Source organism: Lagopus muta, chromosome 1, assembly GCF_023343835.1.
Source record: "Lagopus muta isolate bLagMut1 chromosome 1, bLagMut1 primary, whole genome shotgun sequence".
Lineage (NCBI taxonomy): Eukaryota > Metazoa > Chordata > Aves > Galliformes > Phasianidae > Lagopus > Lagopus muta.
Genome location: NC_064433.1, coordinates 65,413,203 through 65,430,502, shown reverse-complemented (window position 1 = coordinate 65,430,502; position 17,300 = coordinate 65,413,203). Strand labels below are relative to the sequence as shown.

The 17,300-nt window shown below is 39.9% G+C and overlaps 1 protein-coding gene across 17 annotated transcripts in view; it reads right to left on the bottom strand.

Annotated features, from left to right (window-relative positions):
* The window catches only part of SOX5 (SRY-box transcription factor 5), a 637,312-nt gene that overhangs the window by 13,908 nt on the left and 606,104 nt on the right, over nt 1-17,300 (bottom strand). For all 17 annotated transcript variants that reach the window (XM_048933367.1, XM_048933363.1, XM_048933368.1 and 14 more), the window contains 2 exons: nt 2,638-2,746; nt 1,650-1,823 (listed from right to left, as the gene is read on the bottom strand). In XM_048933367.1, the coding sequence (XP_048789324.1) occupies nt 1,650-1,823; nt 2,638-2,746 (283 nt within the window). The remainder of the gene's footprint in view (nt 1-1,649; nt 1,824-2,637; nt 2,747-17,300) is intronic.

The following is a 17,300-nucleotide window of genomic DNA, read 5'->3' as shown; positions in this document are numbered from 1 at the left end:
CGCCAAATAGTAAAAGGTGATTCCTTATGTTAACAATTTCAGCAGAATGGCTTATTAAAACCAGATTTTAGGGTATTATAAAATGCTTAGAAGCCCTTTAAAATGTCAACCAGGATCCCCAGAGACTGCGTAAAATGTCAGCCCAGCTCAAACGCCTGTTTTAAGCAGAATGAATTAGCAGCGTGCTGTCGGAGGTTGTTATCCAAAACAATCAGTTAAGAGGGAAAACATCAAGCTCTCTTTGTACTTTCTATATGAAAAGGGTCATTCAGAATGATCTTGTAGATTTCTGAAGCTGATTATTTAAAAACAGGTTTAACCAGGCCCTCTCTCAATTTAGAAACAGACCAAAACCATTACTGCTCTGTTCTCAGCCTAATCACATCATACACCTGTAACCAGTATAATCCCTTTTAACCAGTATATGGCTATTTTAACATCAACATAAACAATTTACCCTTCAAATTCTGCTCCTAAAACTAATCTAATCATCATGTACTACCCTTTTAATCATGGGTTAATTTCATCATGTCTGTCATCCACAGCCAATGCATTCTGCCTCTCCAAGCAATTTTATCTAATTTCCACTTGCGTTCTGCTAACTTCTTACAACACCACCCTAATCAAGCTGAATATCAAATCTTTGACCAGACTAAGCTCAGCATATTTACCAGCCCTGCACCTGGTTAATGGTGCCATTACCATCACGTTCATGTCTCTTGTCTGCCAAACCAGCCAGACATGTAGCCCAGCTAATCAAGGTCCCTGGTTAAGCTTTTACCCACTGGCAGGACGTATGCTTAGATTCTGTAACACAGTTTATATCAGTAAAAACGCACCATCTCTGAGTTGGTCACATATATTTTTTTTTTTTTGCAGAAGAGTAATTCACTGGCCTCATAAATCTCCATTTATTCACCTTCTGTATCATTCAGTGTCTCAAACAAGAGTAACTTCAGACAGAATACAGTCCTGGGAATTTAAGTAAGAACTGAAAAATTTGAAGACTATGGCATGAAATTTGGTAAGTGATGCTCATGACAAATATTGCTTGGGATACGAAGACTAGAGGATATGGAAATTAATTCTGATATTTCTTTTTAGATTTCAGGATTCTTCTCAGAATATTTAGAATAAAAGCAGCTTGCTATAGAGATTGTGCGCTAAGTGAAAATTTAATGTAATAGGAACAAAATAAGAATAATTTAAAACTGTTAGGGTATAAAATAAAAGGATGTATTTTAGGATCTTTTCCCTATGTCCACTGCTTTGAACAGACAGCGCTAAGGCACAAATCAAATAGTGTGGTGTGCTTCTGGTTAGATGAAATACATGGGCAAATACATGATAGCAGTCATTCTGTGCTTGTTCAACAGCTTAATAAAATGAATCCTTTACTTCACATTTTTGCACCAAAATCCACACCACAACCTGAGTAATTACAAAGATACAAGAGCACTTCAGGTTACGATCAATATATAGCACTGGGCAGCATGGTGGCAGTTTGTATAGCTGCTGTCCTTGATGCAATACCCAAGAAGCTAAACAGACAACCTAAAGATAGTTATTCAGTTGTGTCAGGTGCCCCGCTTTATTCCATCAAAAGTGCTGAGTTCTGTGACAAGAAAAATAAATGATGTCAAACGTACCTAGTATCTTGCTGATATTGGAGTTGTGCATGTCAGGGAAGGCTTGAAGGATCTTCCTCCGTTCATCTTTAGCCCACACCATGAATGCATTCATTGGGCGCTTGATATGGGGCTCGTTACTGCCACGCCCTCTGGATTCCCGATAAATTCTTGATTCTGAAACTCCTGCACTTCCTAAAAAGAGAAAGAAAATCACTCCCAACTTGTGTTTCATTATACGGCTGCTTCTGCCATGAGCAGCCTAAGTGAAGTGCTGTTTCTTTTACTTGAAGCGGTAGGAAATACCATATAGTGTATAATGTCTAATTTTTAGCTCTTCTATTGACTCAGCATCACATAACACACACTTGATGAAGCATTCCATTTTTGTCAACATAAAGCATTAGACTGCTTTTTGAAAACATCTTTTACCACTTAATAACTTAAAATCAACACTTATCAGTGTAGATTTTCTTTTTACTTTCTTCCTTTCTTGTTACAGAATGTGATGCCAATGGTGTGATATAAAGCAACATCAGGTATTTCCTCTTAATCAAGCTTCTGGCTACCAAGTGGACATTTGAACATCTGTTTTAATGCCTACTTCTCCATAACAACACAAGCAATGGCAGAGAAAGAAAAGAACATTAAGATTGCTTCATCAAACCCAGACAAGTTCCTACAGAGGCAGAGTGTGCACCATCTGAAGATGACCAAGTCCGTAATTCACGGACTTCCTGTGTGATCTCATCCCACACCTAATTGCTTCTTTAATTCATTTTCACCATCAGAAATGCATTTTTGTTTCCTCCCTGAGATGTAGAGCATAGAAAAGAGAAGGCTAAAAATCAACTCCACAGACTTAAAACGCCAGAAGATGAATCATTTTTTCCTGCCTAACCACATATCAGTAACCCCTCACAGACCTCTCAAACACTCGGATTGTCCTCCAGATGACAAAGATACATATACACAACACTAGAAACAAGGAGAAGCCATTTGTACTGACCATCAGAATCTCCACTCATGTTGAAATCCATCATTGCGTGGCTAAACTTCCCGTCTTCACTCTGTTTTACTGCCAGTTGCTGAGTCAGGGTCTCCAGTGTCGTTTTGTCCTACATGGGGAAGATCAGGAAAACCATTAAATACTGTAAATGCAAAGTTTGCGGGTAATTTAAAGGGCTGATAGAAAAGATGTGTAACAATTAATTCACAACAGTTTACTGAGTCAGTTATTAAAAAATACATAATATTATTTTTTTTGGAAGCAGTACAGTTGCAGACTCTCAAGTCTTTTTTAAAACATACTTATTATCTAGTGATGAGCTAAGTCCACAGTGTTGAAAAGATTACTTTAGTTGAGCATAATAAAACTGGATGCACATCTGAAGAATACTTCAATTCCCTATGTCCCTGGGACAGCATAGCTGGACTGGAAGTTTAGATGATACACGCTCTTGCTCAATATAATAATTGCTTTACTCTACTTCCCGCCTGAACTCATAGTGCAGAGACATGGGCAACTTTGCCCTTTTTTCTGTCTTAAAAGGCAGTGTTCTGAGAAGCAGACACAGGGGAAAAAAGGGAAAACTTTAGATTGAACTTATTCAGGCCTTAGGAAAGGATCAGACTGGACTGATATGATACTTGGGCAGTGGTTTGCGTTCCTGTCTGGACTGTTTACCCAACCTTCCTAACAGCCCGTCCGTCATTCACATACTCAGAACTATCTGTGAACCCAGGATTGCAACAGGCTAGTGTGTGCTGCCAATTAATCTGTCAGGTTGCAGCGGTGTCTACAGACATTGCCAGAACAAGATGCCAGGGCAATTAATTCCAATGTTCTCTTCGAAATATCTCTCTTCCTTCTGAATCGTTGGACTTTGCAAATACAAAGGTGTTCCATTTTCCAATTGTTTTTGTTTTCCCTGTGCATATTACTCATAAACATTCTATCTTCCTGACAATCATATGTTTAAAAATAAATCTTTCAGGAAAGCAATACTAACATTTCAAAATGTTAGGCACTCTGCCTTTTGCGAAGCTGGGAAAATGACATGATGCTGAATTATAATAAAGTGGCTCCAGTTGAAAAAAAATCTTTTGAGCGTCTTCCTGAAAGAAAGATTGCTGTTTTGTTGATCTGTTCCACACTCAAAGACTGTAAAAGATCAACAAACTAAAAAACTCTCAGATTTCACATGGCAACCAGAGACTTTACAATTATTCTGTGTAGCCTAATAATGTCACTGGATTGTATTATAGAAGAAAACAGAAAAGAGAACAATATGAATACAGAAATGTTTCCCTCAATGTGATGTCCCCGCATCTGCAATTCAAAGAACAGTTCAAATTCACGTAAGTCATTTTCCCATTTCAAGATTTTCTTGAGAGATTTAGAAATGAAGCTAATCTGCTCAACTGGGTACACTCACACTTTAGGGAACGTTAGGTTAAATTTCTCTTCTCTAACATTCATTATGAATCAATTCTGTGCCCTGTCCATAACCAGATGTATCACCACTGAAAACAATGCAAGATGGATTATCGTCTTGGGTTTTGCAGGAAAATCCCATGTGGCTGAGCCAGTCTACCACAAGCAAGCGGGGGTTCTGCAACACTTCCTAGGCACAGCAGATCCCAAAAGCTTGGAGAGCTTGAATAAGCACTTGAACTTTTCCAGTACTTAGCTTTACCAAACTCTTTGGTTTGCTGGTTTTAACTTAGCTCTCATTTCCAAAGCAGCCTGTGTGCAGATAAAATATCAGGAATAAGTTGACTATCTCATCCAAACGGTTCTATGATGCACATGAACAGTTTTTCCCCCCCCAAAAAAAAAAAAAAAAAAAAAAACCAATTTATCATCAAAATCACAACAATGGAGTTCACAAATGTGTATTTTAGTTATCATTTAAAAATGCTGCCACCAGTCTCAGATGTAAAAGAACATTTCCTCTTGTTTGGTACACCAGTGGGGAAGGGAGCCATTCTGTTGCAGATTTTTTCTTGAATGATGTATAAACCTCTTAGAGAAACAGAGCTGAGAGCGCAAAGGGCACAGACTTAACAGCTCTTACTTTATGCAGTAAGCTCAGCTGTTGAAGTTGGAGGCAGTCACATTCAGAACCGCACTCTCCCTACATGATCTGATTGAGTCTTAAGGTCAGCAAATACTCCGGCATGCTGTCTGCAAGGTACACACTGGGTACTGCTCGTTTATCAGAGTTTGACTTAACAAGCCTACAGATGCTCCACTGCTATCCATCTTGTGCTAAGTTTGCATTCTGAGGTACAGCCACATCTGATGAAGTGTGTGAGGGAGGGCATGATGGAAGAAGAGAAGGGCAGGGATGCCATTTGGTGCTGCTGCACTACTGGGCTGCTGCACTTGGAGGTGCTCTCCAGGCATCTGGAATAGAGAAGCAGGGAGCTCACCTTCTCAGCACGGCTCCAATTTACTCCTTGCTCCTTAAATATATAATATGATAACGTATTCAATCCCTAACTGCAAGCTTGCAGATAAAAAGAACTTCCGCATGATGTTGCTCTTGAAATGGAGGACGCTGAAACAGCTAGCTGCACTCTTCTGCGTTAATGTTTAAAAAGGTTGAAGTTCAAAAAACAAAAAAATCAAGCAAAGATAAATATAAGGCCTGCTCTTTTCTAAACCTCTGCAACAACATCAGAAGAACAGAAAGACAGCAGTGATGCTCTGTAAAGATGCAAAAGCCCAGCTAATGTGAGTAGTGTGCTCATTTCCTGGCCTATGCTCTTCCTATAAAATACACTGCACTTGATTTTGCCCAATCCCAACATATAAAAGCACTTTTAAAATTACAAAATATCTGAAAGGGGCCAGGTGACATTCCCATGTTATTTTGTTTCCAAGTGCTCAGTTGATAGGTTACTACTTCCAGTTTGATAGAAGCATCTCACCACTTTTCTACAGAGCCTTCCATTTCATGGAGGAAGTATTCATGGAAGCTCCAAAGTAACAAAAGATGCACAGGTCACAAATAAAATGGCAACCTGTTGGCAATTCTGGCACGGTCTCGTCTCAGAGAACATAATAACTTCAGACAGAGATACATGAGGATTTTCAAATTCATATAGAAAGCACACATATTTATCATCACTACCTGGAACTGATATCAAATTACATGTCCTTACAACTGCCACCACTCTGCTATGCTGGGAATAGCTGTGTAAACAGTAACGAAGCTGCGGTACCATCCAGAGATAACAGGTGGGATACAGGCATGTTGGTTTTGGCAGCACATGTTAATAAAAGAGTTTTGACAAAGCATTTTACTGGACTCTGCCTTAAACTTGTTTATCATTGTCTCAAGCCCCACAGATGTTTGCTCTGCCATGCGTAGGGTGTAATGGGGAAAAGAGAGTTCAGCTGGTGAAAGTCTACGTGCTTGCAGGTTTTAAAAGCTGCAGGGAAATAACCAATGATAATCCCTACTCTTCAGGTTCGTCCCACACTTCAAAGGTATTGATTGCAATTCACCCCATGATTATTGCATGAGTGGCATCAAATGCAGCCTTAGACACAATCATGCTGGGAAGAAAAGGCAAGGCTGGTCCAAACCCAGGGGAGTGCTGCAACACCTCCTTGTGAGACCTGCTAAAAATTACACTGCATTAAGCAAGGGAAACAAACAGTAAGAAATGCTTCTGCTTTTGCAGGCGAAGAAATATGGGGATGCCTTGTTCAAGATAAAGTATTTCTTCCCCTTCTAAATTTCCGAATTTTGTATCTGGCCCCAGAAGAGTGACTAGATATCTTATGAACATCTTTTTTCCTCTTTAACCTCAGTGAAGAACTCAGGCAGATGTTGAGACAAACTAACCTAATTTCTGCTGGGACCGTAGGAGGGAGTCTGTAGAGGCAGCAAGTCTAGTTGTCTGAATTATCTAAAACACTAACATGCAAAACAGAGAAGATAATACTGCAGAGAGCAATCCCACAATAGCCCAATGGTTGAAAGCATAACCAGACAGTTTTCATCAATAGTCACAATGCAATGAGAAGTTTCTAAAACGTCATTAACCAAAGAAAGTAATCTGATAGAGAAGACAGATCTGTAGTTCTGCTCCTAGCAATGTTCTAGTTATGTTTAAAAGGATAATAACAATAAAAAGAAAAACAAACATATACACACATGGAATGTGTCATGTAGGAAAAAAAAATTATATATATAATAAATGACTAAGCACTGCAAGTCAGAGTCAGTTTTGTGGTCAGCTGCAAAAGTTACTTGGCTCTCTGTCAGGGATAGCTGTCATAGTTTAACAATACATTGATCTAAAAATGACAAGAACTTGGTTGCAGCCTCCTCCATGGAAGAAACATAAAACAAGAAGAGTCAAAACATATGTAGAGCAGCTTGATAATCTTTGCCAGAACTCCTCCTGCTACTACACAAACGTGAAGTAAAATACTGGAAGGCCTGAGAAATGAAGACATACCGACACATCTGCCCGATGCCCTCGGACCTCACCGCCTCTGTTTTGCATTGGATCTGGGTTACAACCCAAAGGGTACACCTGAGACCCTGGATACACCTCCACTCCTGAAGGACTCGCGGTTCCTCCACACTGCTTTGAATGCTGGGCATATGGCAGTGAACCTTTCCTCCCCTCTTGGAGACATCCTTTTGGCTGGGGTATTTGGAAACCACTGACAGCCCTCTGAACTCAGTTAGAATTGCATTTTGGCAAGAGCTGTTTTTCCGATTGCGTAATTCAAGGTTAGCAGTTTTACTGAAGCAGTCCACTCTTCAGTCTTCTGCTCCCCTAGCCCTACCCCCATTTCCCCTGATATGAATATTTTCCCTTTAAGTTTGATGCCTGCAGAGATAGAGCCTGTGTAGAACAGCAGAGGAGTAGTGCTCAGGCACATCTTTTCATATTCTTGCCTTTCTTTTTCCAAGTGAACTGAAGGACCAGTCTAAAAAAATGTGGACTGCAAGGAGAAACTTGCTCCTTAGTTCTTGCACCTAAGAATTAGAAACACACTGATGGACAGAGTGGCTGGTATCTTTGTTCTCTTTGGTGCCAACAAGTAAAAAAAAACAGGCAGCTGCCCAGTATTGTCCTTTTTACTGTCCCATTTCTCCTGCCCCAAGTGCAGCTTGCTCAGATATTCAACATCCTGCACTGAGGGAGTAATAAAAATAATAAAACTTAAACTCTAAAGGTGGTATTTTCAAATAGTCTGAGTTTTAATACGCTAGTTTTTATCTTAGATTGTGAGCAGGTCTGGTGGCACGAGTGAATGTGCTTCTCTGAGCAAGCTCCAGTAAATACCAATCACTCAGACACAAACCTTGCACAAAATCTTAAAGTACTGAGCAGATAAACTGCTAGACTATGATCAGGCAATGAAAGTTCACTTCTGTTTACTACATAAAAATATTTTTAAATATCAGACACACTGGTGGTGCCAGGTATTATACATTCAACATTATGGCATTTTTCTTAGCTCCCCTAAAAGGTGAAGAGTGTTATCCTACATCTGACACGAATGAAAACTTTGCAGAACTAATCTTTTTGTGCAATTCCTCTGCATCTTGCAATAATAAACATCAGAATAGTCTGTGTTATAAAATCTTCATCCACTGTCTAAAAAATACGGAAAACTGGAGGAAGGTAGGCATTACGGGTGACAGAGAGAGGGAAAAACTTGTGAGGTGTGCCCAGAAGTCTACACAACATGAATTATTTGCAGTTCAGGCTCTGCTCCTGCATATTAATGCCATGCATCTTCAAAATGAATACTGTGCACATTGCTTATGTCCAATTTCAAGTTACAATCCAGGTCATGTTATACCTGTAATTGCCGTAAAAGAAGTTCTGACTTTTTTGGAGGGATCTTCTGCTTAGATTAAGGTGTAATAGATCACGTTGCCCAATTGTGCTGCACTCATCAGTGAATTTAGCCACATAATTTCACAAAGAAAAGTGGTGTTATTATCCCTTTTTACCAGATGAGAAACTAAGTCACATATTAAATGAATTTTCAAAAGTTCTACAGTAAGACTGGTGGTTTAGGAACTGCACTCCTGAATCTTATCTAAAACTTGTAACCTCAAGCTTCTCATTTCTTTGTGTGTGTGGAACTGTGATTCTTGCTGATGGCACATGTTACTAGGGAAAGTGAAATAAAATATGAGCAGTGACAGATCCACCATTACAATAGACCTTGCTTAAGTAACGCTTGCAGGGCTGTAAAACTCATAAAAAGCACATGCATGAAATGATAAAATAGAGTGAGACTTTCAAATGTTGACTCAGTAATTGTTAAACCCCTTCTGGCTGCACAATTTTATAGTCTTCTACTGTACTAATGAAAAGGGAAGAAACAACAAAGAAAGGGTTTAGCCTTCCAATTATATAAACTCTGTGGACCACCAAAGAAGATGAAAGATTATTTATAATGTCGTGGCAATTCATCATTTGGGAGATTTTTTTGTTGTTGTTGTTGCATCCAAGTTGAGTATGAAGAAACAATGCATTCACCACCCCCTCAGCTTTTGCAGTCTTGCTTATCTGAAATCTCTCTTTCACAGAATAATCCACCCACAGAATCTAAAAACAGCATTAGAAGACAGAAAATAAAATATCTTTCCTTATTTGTAGCTCCTTCTGATTTTATGGTACTTGTTTCAGAACTTTACATTTAGTCTTAACTGGAATTACAATATTTGGTAAAGGAACAACATATTTGCTTTAGGACAGATATTCACAGATTGGTCCAATACTGCCTGAAAATCATTGTATCTAATTTGTAATATATATGAAGTACTATATGGACTCAATGAATAGGTAAGCTATTAGGCACTATAGGAAAAAAAACATCTGAGAGATTGAACAGGCCCAAGCACTTAACCAGTCTTCTCAGGAACATACACTGAACCACTGGGAGAATTCACTAAAATTTGTAATAGCCATTTTCTTTGTCATACTCTGTTGGTTGTGGGTCTTTGCTTTCTAAGAGGTTCTTAGTCAGTACCTTTCAAAGCTCTGGAAGTAAGACAGAGTCCAATTAAATAAAAGGGGAAAAATTCTCAATAAATTGGCAGCCTCTAAGGGTCAGCTCCCTAAGCTATATGTTTCAAATTCTTTATTCTAGGAAGAATGACTTCCTTGGCAAAATACTGTATTTGACTTGGAAACAAATTTATGGAAAGTAGCAGTTCTACAGGAAATTAGGACACTGAGGTCCTCCTTCACTTTGGTCATGAGTTCTGAGAGATAGTGTAAGCCAGGACTTTTAAATGAAAATGCAGGTAAGGTTGGATCAGTCAGTTTCTTTAAGGAAGAAACAAAAGGAAAGCAAAAGCAAAGCAGAATGATGCTGCTTCCTTCCTACAGAAGTTTTCACAGTGCAGACATAGGCATTGACCTCAACCAAATCCAGCTGTAATCCACTGACTGCAAATAGGTTAAGAGTTGTATGACCCAGTTTCTCATCTAGACTGCTTTCTGCGCTTACATGCTCTGTTAAGTTTGCCTGCATTGTTCAGCTGTTCTGCACAAAACTGAGCAGGATAGCGATCATGATATATTCCTGCCATTGTGAAGAGTTTTGAGATCTCTGCGTGAAATGTGCCATGTAAACTCCAATGAAAGATTTCACAGCAGGTCAGACAGAGCTGCTATAGCTGGCATTGGAGGCAAGGAAGGGCTAACTGGGGAACAGAGGTTGTAGAGCAAAAACAAAGCTAGATGAAAATCGCAATCCATGCAGGGTATCCTTAGAAAGAGTGTCTGCATACATGTAAAGAGAAAGCAACAACAGTCTCTACTTTCCTGCAATTGTATTAAACAACAGGCAGGTCAACAGTGCAGTAGCCTTACAGACATGCATACCATTCTCTTCCATTTCTCCCTAGAAGGTATTAAAATCATGAAGGCTACTGTACCTTTAGTTACATTTCTTGTAGTCGTAATGAAAACATTGACATAGTACCTAGGTCATCTCCTAAGAAAGAAACTGCCACATTTTGCTAGCCAAGAGTTAAGGCTTATTAGTTTGTCTCCTCCCTAGCATTAGCATCAATACTGCCCAAGGCAAAGTTCAGCACCCCAAAGACAAATGGGTTTGTCAGTGGGTTGAGGACCTGCAGGCTATGATGGACAGAACAGGACAGGCTGGCCTCCAAGGGGCCTTGGGAAACATGGTTCACTGAAGGGTCCAACCTCTGTTACACCGGAGGGAGGTACTGTACTGATGCTGGTGCCCATGTATGTAAGTGCTTAAAACCCAACCTACTAGGGGCATGTGACTATGCAAACATAATAACAACATTTCAGGAAGTAACTAGCTCTTGCGGCTGCAGGGCAAAGTTTAGAACTTAACCTGAAAAGCTCAAAAACCTCAAAACGAATACAAGGAACTCAAATCAATTGTATGATTCTTTTTCAGAAGGAAGTTAATCCATCTTTGTTGGTCTTAATAAAATTTCCACTAAGGTATAAACAGCTGCAGTCCTCATCTATCTACACCAGCATGAGAATACTTCCAATCTTTGCTCTTTGGGGCGAATGAAGACTGAAGTTCCCATTCAGATTTTGACAACTGCAAGAATCCATGGTTTTCTTCTTGCCTCCAGATGACCTTCTCCCTGACCTCACACACACATCTGTGGGCAGCATTTGTCCTTCCCTCTGCATTTTTCAATTTTTATTAGCTAACCCTGCCCATGTATTTCCACCATAATGATGTTCTAAACACACACATGCACACTTAATTTTCCTTTGAGAAACACATCTGAACATCAAGTAGATGATGGTCAATCAGGGAAAAGAAAAGGCATTTCAAATAAAGAGCTAAAATCCTTGCGGGAATTAAAAAAAAATCCTCATTGCAGAATCTCTCCCTCTCATGCGTAGGCACTTGCTAACTGAGAGTAGTGGCACTGTGACAAAAGTAGCAAAACCAAAAGCAGGCTTTACTAAAAGAAAAGGGGGAGGGGAAATCTTCCACTGGCCATCTGTGAAAATAAGGCATGTGGCCATTAAATGCAGAGGCTGTAAATATAAATATACACAAGCTCCACAAAGCAAATGGCAAAAAAGTGATGGTGGGGAACAAGGAAAAGAAAAACTATATATAAACTTTCAGTTGAATAAAAATGCCTAATGCTTAGTTACCAAGGCTGTGCAAAAGCAGTTTTGATTTTTGCAGCATGAAAGCTTGACGTATGTCTTTAATTAAATTTGAGAAAAGTTTTAGGAGACATTACAATGGATACAGTAGCCCTGTTGAATAGAGGACTCCCCTGATACGAGCGATCCTGTTGAGACTGCTGATTGGACTTACTGAAAGGCTGACATACAGGGTGATGGATGGGTGATGACATAATACCTGCTTGCCTTGTTGTCATGCTTTTCGAAAACTGTCTGCTCTGTGTTGATAGCATTAACAAAGAGGACTGCAAAACGCATACAAGAATTTCTGTTGGCAAAGGAACTCAGTAAGATAAAATTAGGAAGACAGTAGGGAAAAGGGGGATAAGAAGTGAACATACAGTTGTTGGGATATGTTAATCTTTGTGCTGTAAGGTGATTTAGAGCCTGTGCTGGCCCATTGTCCACAGGATATATTCACTAGTTCCCATACTGCATAATAACTATCCGAACAGAAGAATCTTTTTTCACACTGAGAGAGAAGAACAAGAACATCACAATGATCATCTTTCCTAGTGTTTTATAGGCCAGCAAGGAATAGAGCAGCTACAAATTACAGGACATATATATTAGCAGTCTGCAGAATGTGCAGGGCTAAGTCTGCATGTATGTAATGTTTGTGGGTAAGACAGCCTTTGCTAGTCACTGGAAATGTCAAAGTATTTTGCCAATAAATTCTGCACAGATTATGAAAATGGGCAGGTTTTAACTTTAACAGAGAGATTTGCTTTATGATGTTTGTACTGCACCTCTGTACTTACTTCCAGGGTGTTTCTTCTGTTTGGGGAGCCCAGCTCACACCAGGTCCCATTTTCTCCAGTTACAGTCATTTCAACTTACTCCAGTCTGAGCCACAGGCTCCCTGTGTTTGCAGCAAGCTTTGGGTCATGCTCAGTTTTACCAATCCTTTCCTTTTTTCCTCCTTCCTGTCCTTCTCCACTCCATCTTTTTATCAACTTTCTGGTTCAAATTTAACCATTAGGGGCATAAGAAAATAAATCCATTATTGAAAGAAAATCCTTTACTGCAAGAGAAATTTAAATCCCATGTGTTAAAAAAGCTTCTTCTTATGCCCTCAGTAAAGTGAGCTGTAGTGTTTTATTTCTCAAAGACAGCAGGATCTGCGGGTTTGAGATTCTTAATATCCCCCTCCTCCCCGAGGGGGTAGCAGGGACAGAATTCATTTCAGCTCAGCAGATCACAGCAGTTTCTTAAGAGTTAACTCTGCTCTCCCCATCCATCAGGCAGCCAGCGAGGCATCAGAAAGGAATGATGGATGTAAAATTATTACAGGGCTGCCACCCGATATACTTACTGCCATTTGTAACTAACGCTGGAACTGACACACTTTTTTCATTATTAAACATCCACATTAAGTCAACATTGGTCACTGTCATTTCATGTTTGGCACTCTCTTAAGGGGAAGGAGGGAGAGCTGGAGATAGGAGTGGAAGGATAGAATGGGAGGGAAGGCATCTTGAACCTGATGGTCCACAACCATGGGTAATATATAGGCTCTTGCTTACAAAACAGGAATAAATATTGTTACAAATAGCTCTTTAGCTACAGCCCAGCAGACAAGTACATGTCAGAGCCTTTCAGAAGGGCACACTCCTCACAGCAACTGAGAAAATTTGTACCGCGAGTTAAGCCACGTTTGAGCATGGGATGTTTACATGTGTGAATGTTCTCATCTCAGAGCATGCTATGAGTGCTCATGCATGTTCAACATGCTTGCGTGGCTACGTGTACTTATACAGCAGTGCCAGCTGCCCAAACCTTCTGCAGCAAGCTCCAGCACTGTGTGTTTACCAGTGAACACGAAGAGCTCAAAAACCTGCTTATGTGTCCCCTCCTTTTTCAGTTACCCGAGTGCACACATGGATGTTTGAAACTCTGGCTACAGTCTGAAAATCATTGGCAAGCCCTAGACATGTTTGTGCTGTGTATCTGTGCAAGAGCACGCTGTAGGTTTGCATGCATGCACACAGATGCTGGCTCCGTGTGTTTGTGTATGTCTTGTTTGCAAAGGAGCAGTCAGTTTGGGGGCAGATCAAACATAGCAGAGTCCACTTTCCGATGCCGCCCATTGTGGTGTTTGTACTGCATGACAATCTACGCTCTCAGTTGCATGTATAAAAGGTATCACTGTTTATGTATAGTACCTATCAAGCTATAATTAACCGGAGATGACAATTACAAATAAAACTATGCTTCTGGGTTTCCAAGAAACCAGAAAAACATATACACACACTTCTCATTTATACACAGAAATGTTTCCAAGAAAAGTAAAGTAAAAATATGCTTTATTGCATTTGCAATTAAAATAGGTTTTACTAAAATCCATGTTCATCATGATGTTCATGGTTTTTACTGTAATCCTCTGAAAATCAAATCCCTCAAGATGGTCCAAGTTGGATGCCCATAAAGTGACTCAAGCAAATCATCCTAGCCATTCTTTAAAAATCTTTCCTCATTTATGACAGCTTTTATACAGCGCCTCTCCAGTTCTACAGAATTCCTGTCTGACTATTGCCTTTCAGCTAGCAGGTCCGCTTGTCTGTGAGGATCAACCCACCTGGGAATGGAAGTGAGATAACAGGTCATGGACATGTGTGGAGAAAAGCCTTGGGAGTTTTAACAGAATCCCAAAGGTGATTTCCAGTCCTGAAAGATAAATCCCTACCAACAGTATAACTTGCATCTCCTGAGCTATAAAGGACCTACCTTCAGTGGTAGGCTGCAATAGCAATTAATACAACAAAAATGCCAGAGGTCTCAAAGAACCATAAGTCTCCAAAGCTACATTAGCCACTGCAGCAAAGCAAAGAATATTTGGAATAGCCCAGGCCAGTGTTAAAGATTGAGATCACTCTGAAGGAGGAAGAACTGCACAGAACTATAGGTATACATTTCAAAGTACAAGTATGTCCATGTACACACAGGTGTCTTAGCTGAACCTCTTCAATTCTGCCCCTCACTCCAAAATCTCACTTGTAAACAAGGGAACAAAGGGCACACAACATTGCAGAAGCTCAGGGGCTGTCCTGGGCTTGTGAAGGGAAACCCTCAGTGGTAACAATGCAGCATTTCTATTTGTTGCTACCCACTTTCCCAACTCTTTTTCTTTTCCTCATAAGCAAACAAACAACAACAAACAGTATCAAATTTGATGCAAAATGAAAACAAATCCTGCTTTTACCAAGACAGAAAACTTCAACTCAAATCCAAGGACAAACAGCCAAAAACTTCAGAGAAGCTGGGGTATGGACCTGAATTTCATAGCTGGATGGTTAGTAGATGGCCTAGAGCATTAAGAGGAAAGGAGAACAGGTTCCTAAACTTCATGCCCTCTTTCCTTCTGTTGCATCAGATGCAAGAGAAAGTTCAGGAGACCCTATAACAAGTTCAGTGCAACTTAACTAGTGCTTATTGGGTCAACCCAAGGAAATCTCAAATTTGGTTCTGTCATTTCTTGTCTCTGCATAAAATAAAATAAAATAAAATAAAATAAAATAAAATAAAATAAAATAAAATAAAATGCATTTGCATGGCCCTGAGAAAGTTTGGGCATTTATTATATAAAATAAACCAAATCCTACAGTTGCTTTAAAAAATCCTTCAACTGAGCAGACATTTTTTTCTTCCTGCTACCATGTAAAGGAACTCCTCCTTGCCTTCCACAAGCCCACCAGGAGGCACACATTAGAGAGGAAAATAAACTTCAACCCGGTTGAGGGTGAGAAGTGAAAACAGAAGGGTAAGAAGAATCCCAACAATAGGAAAGTAACAGAATAAAGTGAATGCAGATGGTTCCACTCCTGTTACTTAATCAAAAGGCTGTGCAGAGTCACTAGAGCCAGCATAAAGTCATGTGTTAGAACAACAGCTGATCTGTATTAAAGAAGATTAACTCGCAATGCCATGGTGGAGGGCCTGGGATTATTTTATGTACTTCCATTGCCGAACAAGCCGTCAGCACAATTACTGCCCTCCGATGTGAATGACTGATCTGTAACCACAGCTAAACAGCATGCTGCTTAGGGGCCTGGGTGCTTCATGAAGATGAATTTCCATACCATCAAAGTGCTTTTAATGGGCTTCCTGATCCAACCACAAGGCCTGCTTTGCAAGTATATAGAACTCAGGATGAAGGCTTCCTGTCCAAAAGGATTTGGTCGGTTGTCACTTGACAATTCCCAGCCAGCACAAGGGAGGAGAGGGGGGAGATAGGTAGAGTTGTCTCTGCTTTGGAGGATTAAAAAAAAAAGAAAAAAAAAAAAAAAAAAAAAGGGTACAGATGCTTTCTGAATGCAACCAACTGCTGTATCCACAGCTGAATTCAATGCGCTTAACAAATAACGGCAATTTAGCTATGCTTGCAAGGAATAGCTTGAGTCACTTTGCATTAGCATCTGGCTGAGTGTTAAAGTCATTTCTACATGGGGAGCAGAGAAAAGAAATTTCTGCTCCGAGCATCCTTTCAAGAATGCTTAAATATTTGAATATAAATTCCTTTGTGCTTGTGATCACCTCTTCTTATATCTGACACTCTGCTTTTCCCTTTCTCCTTCTGGTACTCCTCTATGTGAAATGCCATAAACATGCTCCATCCCTCTCTTTCTTTCTCTCCCCATACCAATGCTCTTACTCTTCTAAGAGAGACCGTAGTTACCCCAGGATACCTATTACACTGACCTCTTTTTTCCTTCCCCTTCCTCTCCAGAAAGTGCATAAAATTGGAGCCATTTCTACATCACTTACATCCAGCACAGACTGCTGAAAAAAGTACAGTAGTGAGAGATACACGTGTACATTTAAAATTCATTACCCAGACTTCTTGATTCTCAAAGCTTATTGATTGAACTCAATCTAAATCCACGGAAAATGAAAAGCTATCCAAATTAGCTATCTGCTAATTCTGGACAATATTGTTTGACTCACAAGCTTCCTAGGGTGACTGACTTTCAGGTTTCTGCTAAATAGCTGATGATTTTAAGGAATTCTTTTTTTTCTGTGTGTCTCACACAAGACCTTATAGTGAAAAGCCACTAGCAGAGGTCTCAGTAAAATTCAGTTTGTACTAAATGCAGCAACAGTAATTTTAGCTCTGTAGAACAATAAAGGCTGTGCCATCTCAGAAAACACTACAGGGGAAAGAGGAGAAACTAAGGCAAAAGTGTTCCTATGCATATGATATTGAGAGACATGTAGGTGCTGAGCTGCATGTAAATCTCATGTGGCAGAACTGTAAGGACAACTTACAGATGTGGCAGCAAGGACTAGCTGATTTATTTACCCTCCATAAGCCAGGGCAGTGCATGCAAGGATATCAAGTGCTTCCAGAGAAAAGCAGGAAATCACAAACTCTTCAGCATACTCCACAGTTAGAGCATATACGTGTTTTCTACAGGTATTCACTTTGCTGCTGTGTTGTTACAGCACAACTTCACAGGCCCATACATT